Source organism: Oncorhynchus masou, chromosome 6, assembly GCF_036934945.1.
Source record: "Oncorhynchus masou masou isolate Uvic2021 chromosome 6, UVic_Omas_1.1, whole genome shotgun sequence".
Taxonomy (NCBI): Eukaryota; Metazoa; Chordata; class Actinopteri; order Salmoniformes; family Salmonidae; genus Oncorhynchus; species Oncorhynchus masou.
The window spans coordinates 76,878,643-76,898,737 of NC_088217.1; the positions used below are offsets into that span (position 1 = coordinate 76,878,643).

At 44.5% G+C, this 20,095-nt stretch overlaps 1 protein-coding gene across 1 annotated transcript; it reads right to left on the minus strand.

Moving 5' to 3' along the window:
* Positions 1-13,628: 13,628 nt before the first annotated feature.
* LOC135542686 (interferon-induced protein 44-like) lies at positions 13,629-19,504 on the minus strand. Its single transcript, XM_064969812.1, has 9 exons — positions 19,338-19,504; positions 19,013-19,118; positions 18,455-18,844; positions 18,244-18,298; positions 17,881-18,079; positions 16,606-16,758; positions 16,215-16,386; positions 14,681-14,781; positions 13,629-14,591 (listed from the first exon to the last, which is right to left on the minus strand). The coding sequence occupies exons 2-9, from the start codon at positions 19,101-19,103 to the stop codon at positions 14,406-14,408; spliced, it is 1,347 nt and encodes a 448-aa protein (XP_064825884.1). The 5' UTR covers positions 19,104-19,118; positions 19,338-19,504; the 3' UTR covers positions 13,629-14,405.
* Between the last annotated feature and the right edge of the window lie 591 nt (positions 19,505-20,095).

Sequence of the window (20,095 nt, forward strand, 5' to 3'; positions counted from 1 at the left end):
AATAGCCACTTGTTGTTAGCGTGTTCAGCCCAGTAATCCCTCTTCATGAGGCGCGAGCACTTCTGTCCAGGCAAAAACTCAAAAAGTTCCGTTACAGGTCGTAGAAACAAGTCAAACAATGTATGGAAATAAATCTTTAGGATGTTTTTAACATAAAACATCAATAATGTTCCAACCCGGAGAATTCCTATGTCTGAAGAAAAGCACTGGAACGAGAGCTAACTCTGTCGCGGCGCTCGTCACGAACCTGAGACACTCTGCCAGATCACTGACTCAAACAGGTCTCATGAGCCCCTGCTTTATAGTAGAATCCTCATTCAAGTTTCTAAAGACGGTTGACATCTAGTGGAAGCTGCAGGAAGTGCAACTTGACTCCATAGACTGTGTATTTGGTAGGCTTTGAAAAACTACAAACCTCAGATGTCCCACTTCCTGGTTGGATTTTTCTCAGGTTTTCGCCTGCCATATTAGTTCTGTTATACTCACAAACATCATTCAACCAGTTTTAGAAACTTCAGAGTGTTTTCTATCCAATACTAATATTACTATGCATATATTAGCATCTGGGACAGAGTATGAGGTAGTTCACTCTGGGTACGCTATTCATCCAAAAGTGAAAATGCTCCCCCTATCCCAAAAAGGTTAATCAATTTACCGCATTGTGATGTCACCATGGAAAGGTGGAACTCCCGTCCCATGCAAACCTGCTGATTAGAAGGTCCTGTGTAGATTATACTTTCAACGAGCAACTATCAGGAAATAACACTGATTTGACAAATCCCACTTTTAGAGTGTTCGTTTCATCCCCTGTTGTTGTATAATACAGGAGCGCATCCAAACAGCCTATCCGACCGCTCGGAGGCGTCCGCACAGTCTTAAACCACACCGCTGCCTCGTTTTGTATCATATTCCAAATAACTACATTTTAGAATGTGGGCAGGACATGTCTTCTCCATCCCCAGTGAAAGTTGAGCCCCTGGTATAATATTATATAAAACACAGGAAAAACAGAATGTTGACAGCACTGGGCCTTTAAAGTGAACCTATTGATCCAGTGCAAACCTACTGAACCAAAGTAGTCAACACTAGAAAATAAAGATTAGTCAGATATGAAGACGGCTGTGTGTGAGCATGTGTGTGTGTGAGCATGTGTGTGTGTGTGTGAGCATGTGTGTGTGTGTGTGAGCATGTGTGTGTGTGTGTGTGAGCATGTGTGTGTGTGTGTGAGCATGTGTGTGTGTGTGTGTGAGCATGTGTGTGTGTGTGTGTGAGCATGTGTGTGTGTGTTCTGTTTGTCTGAACAGGATTCTTTTCAGATATCAGCGCCTGTTAATATCATTGGAACAAATCTAATATTTACTGAAGTTTATTGGTTGCTGGCAGATTTCATGCCTAATACTTTGAAGACACAATTTTTGGTGAACCATATTAGCTTATGACCTGAAATGACTTATTTACTTGATGTCATAAATCCATACCGCCAAAATGTGTCTGCCAGACGACATTCCAGACACTCTCTTAATTTATCCAGACAGTCTTGTTTGCTTCAACAGTATAAAGACACAGCACATCAGTTACAACCTTGCAGGGGAGTCAGTTTCCAATTCCTGTTACTGTAGGATCGTATTTTACTCATTTAGTCATTTAGGTTAGAAATCCACATCTAGATGCCTATTTAACTACAGTATTAGGCATAAAGGTTAGAATTGTGTCATTTCCGGCCTCGTAGCAAAGTTGAGGTATAGTATGTTCCAGCATTTGCTTTCAGTCTTTTTGTCCCAGAACTGGGGCCCAGAGTTTTTCCTCTAGTCTATTTCAAAGCAGGAGTTTCTCTCTCTGAGGTAGTGGTACACGAGTAGAATGTAACCTTAATATGCTATTTATTGCTCATCTTTCCTACCAGGTGTCTCATACCATAGTTCAGGACAGATACCAGGTATGTAGAAGCACAATGCAGAAAACCGGTTAAGGAGGATCATTCGTTGTTATCTTTGTTGAATGTAATGCAACTTATCGTTTAGACAAAGCATTCTGATTGGTCAAAGGGTGACCAAGCCATGCCAATGCTGACATACCATAACTAGATGTAATCCCACCCTACCTTAACTTTAAAATCCTGTGGTTGAACAAAGATTTTACGTTTCACAAAAAAAGACACAAGAAAATTCTGATATCAAAGTAGCATTGGTTGCTATTCATTGGTTGCTGGTGGACTTCATGCCGAATACTTTGAAGACAATTATTGTTGAAATATATTAGCTTATGACCTGAAGTGAATTATTTACTTGACACTGTTGCTGTTTGCCTCGACAGAGTAAAGGCACAGCACATCAGTTGCAGCCTTGCAGGTGAGTCAGTTTCCAATTCCTGTTACTGTATGCTAGTGTTTTCTACAGGTAGACATTTTGCCTGGATTTAACATCTAGAAGCCTATTTAACTAGTGGGCATAAAGGTTAGAATTGGGCCATTTCGGTTCTCACTGTGGAGCATGGAGGAGGAGGTGTGATGGTGTGGGGGTGCTTTGTTGGTGACAATGTCGGTGATTTACATGTATTTAGAATTCAAGGCACAGTTAACCAGCATGGCTACCACAGCATTCTGCAGCGATACGCCATCTCATCTGGTTTGTGCTTAGCGGGATTTGTTTTTCAACAGGACAATGACCCAACACAACTCCAGGCTGTGTAAGGACTATTTGACCAAGAAGGAGAGTGATAGAGTGCTGCATCAGATGACCTGGCCTCCACAATCACCAATTGAGATGTTTGGGATGAGTTGGAATGCAGAGTGAAGGAAAAGCAGCCAACAAGTGCTCAGCATGTGTGGGAACTCCTTCAAGACTGTTGGAAAACCATTCAAGGTGAAGATGGTTGAGAGAATGTAAAGATTGTTTAAAGCTGTCATCAAGACAAACCATAGCTACTTTGAAGAATTTAAAATCTAAAATATATTTTCATTTTTTTAACACTGTTTGGGTGACTACATGATTCCATATGTGTTATTTCACAGTTCTGATGTCTTCACTATTATTTTACAATGTAGAAAATAGTAAACTTTTGACTGGTACTGTATGTACATATTTTTTACTGCTCTTGAGATATAATTACTGTTTGGATAACCTTATTCTTAAAAAAAAATCTTTATGCGATGCGCACCGCAGAGAACACCAGAAGAAGAATTATCACTGAATTGGAACTTGAACCGTCGCTGGAAGCTCCGGAACGTGCTGGAACTCCGTCCGTCGCTGGAAGCTCCGGAACTTGAGCCGTCGCTGGAAGCTCCGGAGCGTGAACCGTCGCTGGAAGCTCCGGAACGTGAACCGTCGCTGGAAGCTCCGGAAAGTGAACCGTCGCTGGAAGCTCCGGAATGTGAACCGTCGCTGAAAGCTCCGGAACTTGAACCGTCGCTGAAGATTCCGCAACTTGAACCGTGCTGAAGATTCCGCAACTCGCTGGAGACTTGAACGTGAACCGTCGCTGGAGACTTCGAACGTGAACCGTGGAGACTCGGAACTTGAACCGCTGGAGACTCCGGGAACTTGAACCGTCGCTGGAAGCTCCGACTCCGTCGCTGGAAGCTCCGAACGTGAACCGTCGCTGGAAGCTCCGGGCGTGAACTCGCTGGAACCCGCTGGAAGCTCGCTGGAAGCTCCGAACGTGAACCGTCGCTGGAAGCTCCGGATCGTGAACCGTCGCTGGAAGCTCCGGAACTTGAACCGCCGCTGGAAGCTCCGTGAACCGTCGCTGGAAGCTCCGGAACGTGAACCGTCGCTGGAAGCTCCGGAACTTGAACCGTCGCTGGAAGCTCCGAACGTGAACCGTGAACTCCGGGACGTGAACCGTCGCTGGAAGCTCCGGATCGTGAACCGTCGCTGGAAGCTCCGGAACTGAACCGTCGCTGGAAGCTCCGCTGGAAGCTCCGGATGAACCGTCGCTGGAAGCTCCGGAACTTGAACCGCCGCTGGAAGCTCCGGAACGTGAACCGTCGCTGGAAGCTCCCGCCGCTGGAAGCTCCGAACGTGAACCGTCGCTGGAAAGTTCCGGAACTTGAACCGTGAACTCGTCGCTGGAAGCTCCGGAACTTGAACCGTCGCTGGAAGTTCCGGACTGCGTGAACCGCTGCTGGAAGCTCCGGAACTGAACCGTCGCTGGAAGCTCCGGGCGTGAACCGTCGCTGGAAGCTCCGGAGCGTGAACCGTCTGGAAGCTCCGGATCGTGAACCGTCGCTGGAAGCCCGGAACTTGAACCGCCTCTGGAAGCTCCGGAACGTGAACCGTCGCTGGAAGCTCCAGAATGTGAAGTGTTGCTGGAAGCTCCGGACTGTACACACGCACTGGTAGATGAGTGCTCGGAGCCGGCACAGGAAGTACACGGGCGCACTGGAGGCCTGGTGCATGGAGCCGGCACAGGTGGCACCAGACTGATGACAAGCTCTTCAGGGCGAGTGCGGGAGCCGGCACAGGACGTACCGGGCTGGGGAGGCGCACTGAAGACCTGGTGCGTGTAGTCCGCTCATGTGGCACTGGACTACCCGGGCTGATGAACCGTTTTTCAGCACGCCTGCGCTGCAGCATACTCCTCGCCAACACCTCTCTCCGGTATCCGTCATTAAACTCCTCTATCGACTGCCAGATGGTCTCTGGCTCTCTCCTCTGCTCAGCCGACCACCCTTCCAGATTACTTGGCGACTCCTCCAAGGAAGGGTCTCGCATCCTCCCAGAATCTCCCCTCATGTCCAACTCATTTTTGCTTCCATAGCATGCAGCTTGGTCCTTGTGTGTTGGGATATTCTGTCACGGTTGATAGGAATGGACCAAGGCACAGCGTGAGTTGAGTTCCACATACTTTATTACACAGTGAAAATACCAAAAACAATAAACATAACACGAATGTGAAAGCCATAGTGCACAAAACACTAACACAAACAATATCCCACAAAACAGGTGGGAATAAAGGACAACTTAAGTATGATCCCCAATTAAAGACAACGGTAGTCAGCTGCCTCTAATTGGGAACCATACTAAAACACCAACATAGAAATATAACGACTAGAACACCACCGAGTCACACCCTGACCTAAAGCACCACAGAGAACCCCAAGGGCTCTCTATGGTCAGGGCGTGACACAAAGGCAGCGTCCATGGATACTCGACTTCAGCAACCTCTGCAACTGCCAGGGACCCAAGGCTGGGTTTGTTTACAGAGGTTACATCAGTAAGGACTATGCCCAGACTGGACAGGTGATTAATGATGATAAGGCCTTTCTCTACAGCATCACTGACCAGAGAGAAAAGTCACTACGTCAATCAAATGTATTTACAAAGCCCTTTTTACATCAGCCGATGTCAGTGCTGTACAGAAACCCAGGCCTAAAACCCCAAACAACAAGAAATGCAGATGTAGAAGCACGGTGGCTAGGAAAAACTTCCTAGAAATGCAGGAACCTAGGAAGAAACCTAGAGAGAAACCAGGCTCTGAGGGGTGACCAGTCCTCTTCTGGCTGTGCCGGGTGGAGATTGAACATCTTGGCCATGTTCTGTTATAAACGTTTATAGATGACCAGCAGGGTCAAATAATACTAATCACAGTGGTTGTAGATGGTGTAACAGTTCAGAACCTCAGGAGTAAATGTCAGTTGACTTTTCAAAGCCGAGCATTCAGAGTTAGAGACAGCATGTACAGTAGAGACAGAGAGTCAAAAACAGCAGGTCCGGGACAAGGTAGCACGTCCGGTGAACAGGTCAGGGTTCCATAGCCGCTGGCAGAACAGTTGAAACTGGAGCAGCAGCACGACCGGGTGGACTGGGGACAGCAAGGAGTCATCAGGCCAGATAGTCCTGAGGCATGGTCCCAGGACTATGCCTTCTCTCTAGCCCCTGACAAACTATTGCAGCATAGATACTGGAGGCTGAGACAGGAGGGGCTCGGACGACACTGTGGCTGCGTCCGACAATACCCCCAAAGGCCAGTATGGTTTCACAGATAGAAAACACGGTCTTAATGTTGGTGTCTTGTGGTTTCTGAATGGCAATAAAGCACAGGTCAGTTGTATAACAGGAAATCATTACAAAGTCAATGCTGCAGGGATGCAGGGCAATGACCTGGTGTTGACAGAGTGTGAGGTCCACAGAGTGGCTAGGCTACCCTGTCGCCCCCATTTTAACCCCATTTCTGTCCATACAGAGTTAATATATCATCTAGCAAAGCCCTGGAGAAACACACTTTGGACATCTGAGTAAATATTACTGTCTTTGAACCTAACCACACACATGCCTGCACACCACATACCAAAAATACATTAATTAAATTATTATTTTAAAAATGTAGGAAGAAAGAACAATTTAAGTAGAACATCCAGAACTATAGGCTTGAGGTAAAGTCAGTGGCCCAGGCCAGTGTTCTGTTGGTGAGTCAGGTTTGGGCTGGCATGTCCAGCTTCTTCAATACCATCAACATGCAAGGCCATCGCTGGCAGTGCAGACAGAAGCCTCACCACACTGGGTATGAATGCGTGCGTGTGTGCGCACAATGGTCAAAGGGCGACAGAGTCGTGCCAATGTTGACAATATACCTTAACTAGATAGAATCCCACACTACTTTAACTTTGATATCCTGTGGTTGAACAAATCTATTATTTTACCTTTCACAATACAAGAAACATGAATGTTCTGATATCAAAGTAGCAAGATGTGAGGCTTTCCTATTTAACAAGTTCACCCTTGAATGTAGGTCCAGTTCTGGAAGATCGCTGACTCATAATTCTGTCTCTGTCTGTCATTTACAGTTTAACCCCATGGCTCCCTTGCAGACGGATGTACCTGGATATTGCAAGCATGCTACTCTGAATGACCTGTGTGGTGTACGTCGTGGGCCGCCAGCAAAGTTTCTCAGAAGTCTGCTAAGATGATGGACAAGTTGGTTGCTATCTGCAAGAAGACCATTCAGATGTCTGAGTGAATAAAGCCCTATTATAGTTTCATAATGCTTTATGACCACAAGGTGCTCCTTTTTACAAGATAATCTACCACTTCAAAAGTAGGTATTTTAAGTAGTGTACAGTGCCTTCAGAAAGTATTCAGACCCCTTGAATTTCTTTCACATTTTGTTAGGTAAATGTGATATTTTATAAATTAGCCAACATTTCTAAAAACCTGTTTTCTGCTTTGTCATTATTGTATATTTTGTGTAGATTGATGGGGAAAAAATGATTTAATCAATTTGAGATACATTTTAGAAGAAGGCTGTAAATGTTATTACATTGTTTTTTCCCTCATGAATCTACACAAAATACCCCACAATGACAAAGCAGAAACAGCTTTTTTTGCTAATTTATACAAAATAAAAAACAGAAAAATCACCTACAGACCCTTTAATCAGTACTTTGTTAAAGCACCTTTGGCAGCGATTATAGCCTTGAGTCTTCTTGGGTATGTGTAATGCAGTTGCAAAATTTTCTAAAAGCCTGTTTTCACTTTGTCATTATGGGGTATTGTGTGTAGATTGCTGAGGATTTAAAAACCTTTTTTTAAATCAATTTTGGAATAATGCTGTAATGTAACAAACTGTGGGAAAGGTCAAGTGGTGTGAATAGTTTCCGAAGGCACTGTATATCCTATTCCAACCATCCTATGTCAGCGTGAAACATTACATGAAATGCATTGTTCCCATATGCAATCCTCCTGAGAGTCATTATTTCCCACTGCATGTTGATCCCAGGCATTCCCCAGCTGGTACTGTTGACCATAGTGCACAAGGCCTGCAGAATATTTACCTCAGCCACTACATAAAGAGGAAGGTGAGGTGTTTACTCATTGCATGCAACTGCATGGCTGTTAAAGATTCACAAAGCGCTAATTGGCTAAGTTAAAGGAATAGTTCCCCCAAATTACATTGGTTTTCTTACCCTGTAAGCAGTCTATGGACAAGGTATGACCTCAATCCATGCTTCGGTTTAGTTTCCTTGGCACAGTTTCCAAATGCATCTGTGGCACAGAACTCATTTAGCATTTGTGGCATAAATCCCATTCAAGTCATGGGACCTATAATAGCATTTTTCGCGCATCATGCTCAAAGCATCTATAAATGACTTTCTTGAGCTTCACAGTCAATTTGAGATACTTTTAGATGATTTGGACATGAGTGAAACGGTTCACATGACTTGAATGGGATTTGTGCCACTAATGCTAAAATGTTAGCATTTGTAAATCGTGCCAGGGAAATAAAACCAACACATCGATTGCTGTCATACCTTGTCCATAGACTGCTAACAGGGTAAGGAAACCAATGTAGAATTTTATTTGGGTGAACTATCCCTTTAAGAAATTGCTAAATGTGTTTACAGACCCACGAGTTAAGTGCGTCCCTGAATATTCCTGTGTCTTGTATTCTGCCAGTGAACAACTACAGCCAGGAGTGTGAGCAGGATCAGGACACAGATATCCTGCTGCCAAGTCTGAACCAGATGTTGAACTACGCTGACAGCTTCTTCAAAAACCAGCTAGAGAAGCAGGAAGAGCTGCACCCATCTAAGCCCCGGCCCCGCCCCAAACCTGAGCCAACAAGTATTGTACATGCACACAATAATGTGATTATTGTGGATAGCCAGATTAGTTAGATTTAAAATGTTTACTTGCTTTGCTTAGAATAACTATTTCCCTAATAATCCTGTTTGCATGGACACATCTGAAATCAGGCTACCTGATGGCACACTGATAAATGCAGAAAATTGCCAATCAAAATAAACGCTCTACCACGTTATTTCTGGGAAGAATATTTGATTCCGAGTTCGGACATGTGAAAACTCCTTAGATGCATACAGTTGTTCCGAACGCGCTAGAGGGAGGCTCGCTCGGCTGGTGCTAGAACATGCACTGATGAAATACACCACTGGAACCCCAATTTAAAGTGTTTCCATGTCCTAATAATTAGAAAGACTGCTCAGAAAACCAGGTGATTTAACAAACAGAGTAAGGTGTTTGAATGACTGTTACATAATCTGCCTACTGCCATAATCAGTTTAATATACAATTATTACTGTGCATGTAAACATACTCAAAGAACATTTTGAGTTACCTATATTTTCTGGGTAAGATGCAGTAATGTAACCAAGTATAGGTGTCATGCATCTATATGTTGTTGGTCTGTGTCTCTTCTCTGCAAACCCTTACTTTAACCTACCATGTTAATAAGGTCCAGATGGATTGAGGTATCTCACCAGTACTCTGCCAGAGGTGGGGCTCCCCATCTATAGTCCTCTTCCCCAGCTTCTAATATACTACTGTTGTGGAAATTCAACACAGGGACACTCAGTCAATATTAAATGAATCATTGTTTATTAACAGCAAGCTGGAGAAGTTACAGTCAAGCAGATGCATAAAGTACTGTTCTGAAGTGAGCTCCCCCAGGGCAGTCCTGTTAGTTCTCTTATACTGGTTACAGACACGTTACATGATCACCGCATTCTTATCGGCTGACTGCCTTGCCTGGTTCACCAACTACTTCTCAGAGTTCAGTGTGTCAAATCGGAGGGCATGTTGTCCGGACCTCTGGCAGTCTCTATGAGGGTGCCACAGGGTTCAATTCTCGGGGCAACTCTCTGTATACATCAATGATGTCGCTCTTGCAGCTGGTGATTCTCTGATCCACCTCTATGCAGACGACACCATTCTGTATACTTCGGGCCTTTCTTTAGACACTGTTAACTAACTTCCAGACAAGCTTCAATGCCATACAACTCTCCTTCCGTGGCCTCCAACTGCTCTGAAATGCATGCTCTTCAACTGATAGCTGCCCGCACCTGCCCGCCCACCTAGCATCACTACTCTGGATGGTTCTGACTTAAAATATGTGGACAACTACAAATACCTAGGTGTCTGGTTAGACTAAACTCTCCTTCCAGACTCACATTAAGCATCTCCTATCCAAAATTAAATCTAGAATCGGCTTCCTATAAAAAAGCATCCTTCACTCATGCTTGTTATGCACACCTCTAAGAAGAGGGAACGCAACATCCTGCTTCAACTCAACTCCGCGTGAAGTGAAAGAGGCCTGGGACTGTAGGTGCGAGTAAGGATGACAAAGGCAGAGAGTCGTACCGTCACACGGTAATATGGGTAAAAAAGGGCTGGACGGAACCAAATGTCAAAGCCCCTCTCCTATCTAACCAGCCTACCCACTACTTATCTAACTTAGCACCACCTGGTGCCCTAACCAAAATACAGGGGGTGGTCCGCCCAGGTCTTACCTAGTGTGCCTAGACAGTGAATATACTACGGGTATGTGTATGCCCGCGGGCCTCTTGCCTAAGCACTCCCTAGGTACCTTCCACCCTGGGAACAAATGAAACAGAATATTAAACAATTTCACGAACAAACTGAGAAACACAGGACATCAAATAAGCTCTATCTGAATGAGCAACTATCTATTATCAACAACCATCATGATATAACCCTCAGCCATCAGCCTCCTCTCTTGCAGCAATCATTCCTCTCTGGTTATCACAATCAATCTCTCCTCTGAGCAACAGAACACTGGCTTATATAGCTTCAGAAGGAATCTAATTGAAGACAGCTGCGTCCTGACAAGGGGGCAGGGTCAGCTCTCCAATCAATGGGGGCCAACCAATCAGCTGCTTGGGTAGAATTCAGGAAGCCATCTCCTGAAACACAGTGAAATACACAAACTACAACACAGAAACTGGGGAACGTAACAATGCTGCCAAACATACCCTTGTAAAACGGACTATACTACCGATCCTTGACTTCGGCGATGCCACTTACAAAATAGCCTCCAACACTCTACTCAGAAAATTGGATGCAGTCTATCACAGTTTCATCCGTTTCGTCACCAAAGCCCCATATACTACCCACCACTGCGACCTGTATGCGCTCTTTTTGGCTGGCCCTAGCTTCATATTCGTCGCCAAACCCACTGGCTCCAGGTCATCTATAAGTCCTTGCTACGTAAAACCCTGCCTTATCTCAGCTCACTGGTCACCATAGCAGCACCCACCCGTAGCACGTGCTCCAGCAGGTATATTTCACTGGTCACCCCCAAAGTCAATTCCTCCTTTGGCCGTTCTCTGCTGCCAATGACTGGAACGAATTGCAAAAATCACTGAAATTGGAGACTCATATCTCCCTCACTAACTTTAAGTATCAGCTATCAGAGCAGCTTACAGATCATTGCACCTGTACATAGCCCATCTGTAATGGCCCATCCAACTACCTCATCCCCATATTGTTATTTATTTTATATATATATATACATTTTTTTTTGCTCCTTTGCACCCCAGTATCTCTACTTGCACATTCATCTTCTGCACATCTATCACTCTATTTGCGAAATTGTAATTATTTCCCACTACGGCCTATTTATTGCCTTACCTCACTAATCTTACTTCATTTGCACACACTGTACATTTGTTTATTCCATGTGTAACTCTGTGTTGTTGTCTGTGTCACACTGCTTTGCTTAATATTGGCCAGGTCGCAGTTGTAAATGAGAACTTGTTCTCAACGGCCTACCTGGTTAAATAAAGGTGAAATTAAAAAAAATAGGCATAGTTCATAGGATTGGTTCTGGCATGTGTCTGGCACTGTCTCCTATCTTAACTTCTAGAATATATTCTGGGTGTTCTGCCAGATGGTCCTAAGGAGGGGCTCATGTCGCCCCCTCTCATATCTTTACCAATCACAGGCAGGAACCAAGGATTACTTATGACACTAAGACAAGATGAACATTTTCAAGGCACAATGGCAGAAAGCACAATGGCAGAAAGGTGTGATGGAGAGCGCCAGTGTATCGTTAAGGTATCCAACTCTGTGTTCGGTGACCCCTGTGTCAGAACCTAAGTACTTGGATGTGGCTAACACCTGTGACTGAATGATATCTTCCTGGATAATATCTTCCTGAATGATATCTTCACAAGATAACATTTTCCGTCACGCTACTGTCATGATTCAAGACATGAAACTCTTGAACGTGCCGTCCTTGGCCAGCTCTCCCGCTATCTCTCTCAGAATGACCTTCTTGATCCAAATCAGTCAGGTTTCAAGACTAGTCATTCAACTGAGACTGCTCTTCTCTGTATCACGGAGGCGCTCCGCACTGCTAAAGCTAACTCTCTCTCCTCTGCTCTCATCCTTCTAGACCTATCGGCTGCCTTCGATACTGTGAACCATCAGATCCTCCTCTCCACCCTCTCCGAGTTGGGCATCTCCGGCGCGGCCCACGCTTGGATTGCGTCCTACCTGACAGGTCGCTCCTACCAGGTGGCGTGGCTAGAATCTGTCTCCTCGCCACGCGCTCTCACCACTGGTGTCCCCCAGGGCTCTGTTCTAGGCCCTCTCTATTCTCGCTATACACCAAGTCACTTGGCTCTGTCATAACCTCACATGGTCTCTCCTATCATTGCTATGCAGACGACACACAATTAATCTTCTCCTTTCCCCCTTCTGATGACCAGGTGGCGAATCGCATCTCTGCATGTCTGGCAGACATATCAGTGTGGATGACGGATCACCACCTCAAGCTGAACCTCGGCAAGACGGAGCTGCTCTTCCTCCCGGGGAAGGACTGCCCGTTCCATGATCTTGCCATCACGGTTGACAACTCCATTGTGTCCTCCTCCCAGAGCGCTAAGAACCTTGGCGTGATCCTGGACAACACCCTGTCGTTCTCAACTAACATCAAGGCGGTGGCCCGTTCCTGTAGGTTCATGCTCTACAACATCCGCAGAGTACGACCCTGCCTCACACAGGAAGCGGCGCAGGTCCTAATCCAGGCACTTGTCATCTCCCGTCTGGATTACTGCAACTCGCTGTTGGCTGGGCTCCCTGCCTGTGCCATTAAACCCCTACAACTCATCCAGAACGCCGCAGCCCGTCTGGTGTTCAACCTTCCCAAGTTCTCTCACGTCACCCCGCTCCTCCGCTCTCTCCACTGGCTTCCAGTTCAAGCTCGCATCCGCTACAAGACCATGGTGCTTGCCTACGGAGCTGTGAGGGGAACGGCACCGCAGTACCTCCAGGCTCTGATCAGGCCCTACACCCAAACAAGGGCACTGCGTTCATCCACCTCTGGCCTGCTCGCCTCCCTACCACTGAGGAAGTACAGTTCCCGCTCAGCCCAGTCAAAACTGTTCGCTGCTCTGGCCACCCAATGGTGGAACAAACTCCCTCACGACGCCAGGACAGCGGAGTCAATCACCACCTTCCGGAGACACCTGAAACCCCACCTCTTCAAGGAATACCTAGGATAGGATAAAGTAATCCTTCTCACCCCCCTTAATGATTTAGATGCACTATTGTAAAGTGGCTGTTCCACTGGATGTCAGAAGGTGAATTCACCAATTTGTAAGTCGCTCTGGATAAGAGCGTCTGCTAAATGACTTAAATGTAAATGTAAATGTAAATGATCAACATTGTTGTTACTGATTCATGTTCTTACCATTCTCCTTAAATATTTAATTAAAATGATTTACTCTTCTGCTTTTACTCAATGATTGTTGTAAAATGGTTTGCTGTTTGTACTGGACTGCATCTCCACATGTCTCTTATGCTGGATGTCTCTCTCTGTCTTTCTGAAAGTTTGGACAACTGTAGAGCAAGTCTGAGTGAGTCAGGCCCTAGATATACAACAGATATTTATTCCGCATTTAGTTATTTTATATGAAAATACTGTATTGAACAAAGTGCAATGAGCAGTATACAGTTGAATGTCTTATCTGACCAATAGCAGTACAGACTCTACAGAGAAGTGTTGGTAGACAACCTTACAATACGACATACACATATTGTATCTAATTACAATATACAGTACACTGAGTGGACAAAACATTAAGAACACCTATTTCCCTGACAGACTGACCAGGTGAAGCCGGGCGAAAGCTATGATCCCTTATTGATGTCACTTATTAAATCCACTTCAATCTTTGCAGATGAAGGGGTTGACACAGGTTAAAGATAGATTGTTAAACCTTGAGACATGTATTGTGTGTGTGTGCCATTCAGAGGGTGAATGGGGGAGACAAAAGATTGAAGTGCCTTTGAACAGGGTATGGTAGTAGGTGTCAGGTGCACCGGTTTGTGTCAAGAACTGAAACACTGCTGCGTTTTTCACACTCAACAGTTTCCCGTGTGTATCAAGAAAAGTCCTCCACGCAAACGACATCAATATTAGCAAGGTGTTCCTAATGTTTGCTGTACTCAGTGTAAATCCTAACTGGGAAAAGTCCGAATGGAATCGCCTCAGAGAATTAAGATAAAAATGTTTATAAAGCCATAACTAAAAGTTGCTATTTTAACACATCCAGGATCAGTGTATTCCCCTTAATCCAAAACAGACCCACTAGAAGGTAAACCCAAAACTGACTTCAGATCAGTATCACACCCACACACCCCTAGTCACTCAGACTGTTCTCCATCCTGATAGATGTCATCAAAGTAGCTGTTACAGTAGCGAAGCATCTGGACCACGGCAGTGAGCAGGATGATGTCTGTGTGGACGTCCAGCTCAAACTCACGACTGTAGTTCTTCACTGGCAGGACACAGGACTGGGACACACCCAGACACACACTCACCTCACGCGTCTGAAACACACACACACACACACGGTTGTAGTTAAATAAACAAGGTGTACTATGTGAGAATAGGGTTCCAGACTCAGCCCTGCACTCACCATCCTCTCTATGTAGTGGCTGAAGTAGATGTTGGTCAGGTCTTCTCTCACTAGAGGACAGGCCTCATCCACCTTAGTAAGCAGGACCAGCTGGGGAACACCTAGTGACACAACACCAGGTTTGGGTAGGTTACTTTCTAAATGTAATCCGGTAGTTACTAGTTACTTGTCCAAAATTGTAATCCGGAATGTAACATTTGGATTACTCAAATTACATTGCATTACTTTTAAATTAGTTTTCCCTTAAGAGCCATTAGAAGAAGACAAAAATGTATGTTACCAATTGAATGACAACAATTGCAGGATAAATCCATGTTAAAGTTTGCATAGCTGGCCATATACGGATGTTACATTTTACTTTATGGGTTGGTTGTATAGGCTTCTTCTAACCCATCGCTTTCTACTACATATAATAATATGATTAAATGATATCTTTACATTAATATATATATAATTCATAAGTCCAAAAATGGATGTAGCAACTCCAGATTCCCCCTTTAAGTCTATCAAATACATACGAGTTTGAGCAAGTGTTCATTTTTTTTATCAGCATGAATTAGATTGAGCAATAAAAGACCCACTTTTATTCCATAGGCTGGGATCCGCACTATGCAGCTGTTGCAAGGGAGCATTTTTAATATATCCCATTTAATATATCCCATTTAGCAGACGCTTTTGTCCAAGGCGACTTACAAGTCGGCTGGGGCCACTACTTTTGCATATGGGTGGCCCCAGTGGGAAACAAACCCACGACGCTTGGCGTTGCAAGCGCCATGCTCTACCGACTGAGCCACACAGGACCCTGGCTCTCCACTGGTTTCAAAAACAATGAATGGGTAGGCAGCTTAAACTTCTTGAATTCAACAATTTTTGGGTTAAAAAATACGTTTAGATTTGTGAACAGCCATCCACAACACGTCAGGCGCAAATAGGTAAATGTGAGAGCAGCAGTGTGATTCACATCAATGTGCTATGTAGATATCAATAACAAGTGATATCCATATGCTGTAGACTACACCACTGCTGTCGTCCTGACCTCCAAGCGTTTATTCAAGTTGGATAATCTTTGGATGCCGACAGCAGTCGCACCATTGGAAGACATAGATTGGACTGTAGCCTAGAAAAGCCAATTCTTGCTCTTATCCCGTGATCCATCAAACCCATTTGGTGTGTCATCATAGTGGTCTCTGGTTTATGGTCAGACTTGCTCAGGTGAAAAAGAATTAAACTTGCCTTTTTTCAATGCTGATTTGAATGTCATTGAGAAAACAGAGAGGAGTATAATATATATTTTTCGCAAACATCCTTTCTGAATGTAAAAGTAATCATTGAAGTAATCATCTAGTTTTCAAAAGTATTTGTAATTTGATTACAATATTTTTGCTGGTAACGGATTACAGTTAGCGGTTTTTGTAATCCCTTACATGTAACGGAATACATGTAATCTGTTACTCCCCAACCCTGTACAACACACGCATGTTAACACACACACACAGACACGTAAACACACACGCACACTCATTTCCTTCCTTACCCAGCTTGTTGATCCCCTTGCGGATGGCGGCGAGCTTGTCCACCATCTTGGCAGAGAGCAGAGTGACCTTGCAGGCATCCAGTACGTAGACCACACAGTGGATCGTGTCCTTCAGGCTGGGCGACTTACAGAACCCAACACCATCCGTCTGGGCAGACATGGACGGGTTGAACTGGGGGAGAGAAACAGGACATCAGCCCCCAAGATATATACTACTGCTTCTGCTACTTTACTATCAAGCACATGCTTTCCCTACCGTGAGGCTGGTGCTACTTTAAGTCAGAGGACAGGCTCATTGTAATGACTGGAATGATTGGTATCAAACACATGAAATCCTCTTGTTGATAGAATGAATAGAAATGTATCTTCCCCCACTGCCAGTTTTACACACCTGGTACCGGTCCTGTACGTGGCCCTTCAGGATACTGTTGACGTCGTCTATATCGAGCCCTGCGCTGGGTCCTTCCTCCAGGCCCATGGTGTCACACAGGACCAGAGGGAGAGCCTTCCCACCCTGCTCTGCCTTGATGCTGTAGGTACGGAACTACAGAGAGAGAGAGAGTTAGAATGTTAAGTCCTGTACAATAGTGAGGCTCCAGAGGTTTTGTCTAATTTCAGCCACTAGTTTTGAAAGTGGTGCTCACGAGCCAAAACGGGTCCCCGAACATTAGGCGCAATTGTGTACTACATCATCCATTTCGTATGATATGTTATGGATTCCATTTCGTATGATATGTTATGGATACCATTTCGTATGATTTGTTATGGATTCCATTTCATACAATATGTTTTGTAAGTGCTTAAAGGGCAATTCCATGACTTTTCAACATCATGTTCATTATCTCCAGCGCAATGCCATTGTCCACATATGTGAAAACAACACATTTCTTTGTTTTGTAGAAAAAAAATATAAAGTTAAAAATGTATACTCGTTCTATATAATTATTGTCTGTTTTAACTGTTTTTTCTCTTTTGTTGGTTGGGTGGTGGTTTTCGGTTGGAGGGGGATGTTGGTTGGGGTGGGTTTCGGGAGGGGACTGTGGGGGGGTGTGGGGGGGGGGGGGGGGGGGCTTGGATGTTTGAGGGGTAGCTCCCGGGAGAACTATGGGGGGATCTTGGATGGTTTGTGGCCTGGGAGTTGGGAACTTGGGCCGATGACCTAGAGGTTGTTGGTTCGGGTCTCTGATTCGACTTGGTGGGAGATCTGTCGATGTGCCCTTGGACGGGGCGCTTGACCCTGGTTGCTCCTGTGGGCCACCCTGGATGGGCGTGCCTGCTAGATGGCTGAACGTAATGTAAATGTCGAGCAGCTTCACTGCAGATCGAGTGTATGTTTTAAAATTCTATAAAAAAATATAAAAAAAATAAATTAAATAAAGTTCTACCCAATGATATCATCAAAAGTAAAAAAATAAAAAAAATAAACAGTGATTTTCAAACACAAAACTCAAACACAAAACTCATCACAGAGAAGTATTTTTTTAGAACATTTATTTTATCTTTTTAACCACAGATCATAGGAACACGCCATTTTCCCATAAGTACACACTGATATGGTGCTGGAGATAATGAATATGGTGTGAAAAGTGGCGGCATTGCCCTTTAAGATCCCGGCCTGTATCTTTAAGCCACACACAATCATGCGCGCACAAACACAGTACTGTACCTGTGTGGTGAGGCTGGTGCCAGCGCTGCCGGTGTTAGCCTGCCCGGTAACATGTCCTTTGAAGACAGAGTTGATGGAGTTGAAGAAGCTGGACTTTCCAGCCCCTACCGGACCCACCAGCAGAACTCTGACCTGGACCACAGACTTTACCTCAGGCTTATAGTTCTTGATATAGTCCATCAGGCGTTCCTTGGTGCTACTAATGATAGAGATGGATGGAGAAAGGAAGAGAGAGAGAGAGATGGGTGACAGACTGGATTCATTCATTTAAAGTCTGTTCACTGGAACAGCAGAAGTGGTACTAGATGCATCACTAGTTGCATAGTATTATGATTTTTGTACCGCTTTTGAGATTTAACATACCCATATCCTTCCAAGTTAATATTCCTCCAAGGAGTCTCCAGAAGGCCTACACACTCTGCCAGAAATTGAGACAAACAACAAAACAGTCGGATTTAATCAATACACTAATTGCTTCACCTGGCCTTCTGACTGAATATTTTGCCATATTGGTTACATGTATCCAATCGTTTCAGTAATGCCTAGGGAGTAGGGGCTATAAAGGACCACTCACCTTCCACTCTGTATACCTCACACTCTGTCAGCTGCAGGTCATTGCCATGCATATCTTCTGCTTCAAAGGTGTAGCAGTTCCCTGCAACAATTTGAACTGTAGCGGTGTTATTATTAAGAAACCACAAGGCACCAACATTAAGACCAAAGGCTCCATCTGTGAAACCATACTGGCCATCGGTACTGGACACACGCAGTGGCTTTTCTCTCTGGTCAGTGATGCTGTAGAGAAAGGCCTTATCATCGTTGATCACCTGTCCAGTCTGGGCGTAGTCCTTACTGATGTAACCTCCGAAAACAAACCCAGCCTTGTTGTAGGCCACAAGTACGGTGGGTCCCTGGCCATCACAGCGGCTATGGAAGGCTATATGCATGTAGCCGTGGACGCTGGCTTTGAGCAGAACAAAATATAATAGAACAGTACTTTATTAACTTTTACTGAACCAATCGATTTGTTCTGCCTGCATTGCAGGTATCTGGCCTGAGAATAAAATTCATCCCATAAAATATCATAAAAATCAATATTCCATTCAAATGAAGTCCATTGTTTCCGACAAACCTTTGTAGAGCAGGTGGAGTCTGACATGGCCGAACAGAGACAGCAGCTTCTTCTCCTGTTCTACTGACAGACTGGACTTCACAACACTCATTATGTCACTAAAGACCTGAGGTAGAAAGACCAGCAATAAATAGTAACAGAAACCCATCATACTGATGAACCTCACCTCGCTGTATAGACACGCACCGAGGAAAGAGCGAAAGGCACATAAAGAGAAGACAACAACCTGTTATACTTCCACAGACGCTGCCCCACAGATATCTGTTAGAATTGCTTATTTGAAGCGCTTTCTTTAGACTTGTCATGATGGTGAGGAAGTTCTTACCGTTTGTAACTGATGATCGTGGAAATATAACTCCTTTTAATGAAGTGGGCTGCTGGGCTTCAAATCACAACATAATCGACCACAAAATCCAGGTCGTTGCTGCGCCACCCTAAAACAGGCGTACAGTAGGTGTGGCTTATCTTTTCTTAAAATAGACATTTACTTTGACTTGCTCAACCTTCTTTTACTCAAATACGGGAAAGGACGGGTAGTGTGAGCTTGATAGAGCTCTGCTGGCACGCCAGGTGGGTGCGGTTATTTTAGCAGCATACTACAACGTACAGCCCCCGGGGAAGGGACTGCACCTTACACGGCCTGTAGTCTTCCCTCCACAAGTCATGTCAGGAAATCGGGTAGAAGATGGCTTTGAAACAAAACATAATGCTATTTCATTGACAATGAGTTGAAATTCTATCTGAGGCTAGAGAATGGTCACTTTCAAATTACCTGGTTTATTTTTTTATTTTTTGTGTGTGTGTGTGTGTGTGTGTGTGTGTGTGTGTGTGTGTGTGTGTGTGTGTGTGTGTGTGTGTGTGTGTGTGTGTGTGTGTGTGTGTGTGTGTGTGTGTGTGTGTAAGAAGATAAGGAGCAGATCAGAACAACACATGCGTTATTATCATATTTTTAGTACTGTTGTCTACTTTTCAATATCATATTTTTTTAACAGCAATATCCACAAAAATATGAACAGTAAAGTCTTAACAGTAAAGTATTTAACTGTAAAATATGAACAGTAAAGTCTTAACAGTAAAGTATTT

Coding starts and splice junctions, on each gene's coding strand:
- LOC135542686 (XM_064969812.1), bottom strand. CDS start 19,103: ATGAGTGTTGTGAAGTCCAGTCTGTCAGTAGAACAGGAGAAGAAGCTG. Junction 18,299..18,454: donor TGAGGTATACAGAGTGGAAG/GTGAGTGGTCCT, acceptor AATTTCTGGCAG/AGTGTGTAGGCCTTCTGGAG. Junction 16,759..17,880: donor GCACCAGCCTCACCACACAG/GTACAGTACTGT, acceptor CTCTCTCTGTAG/TTCCGTACCTACAGCATCAA.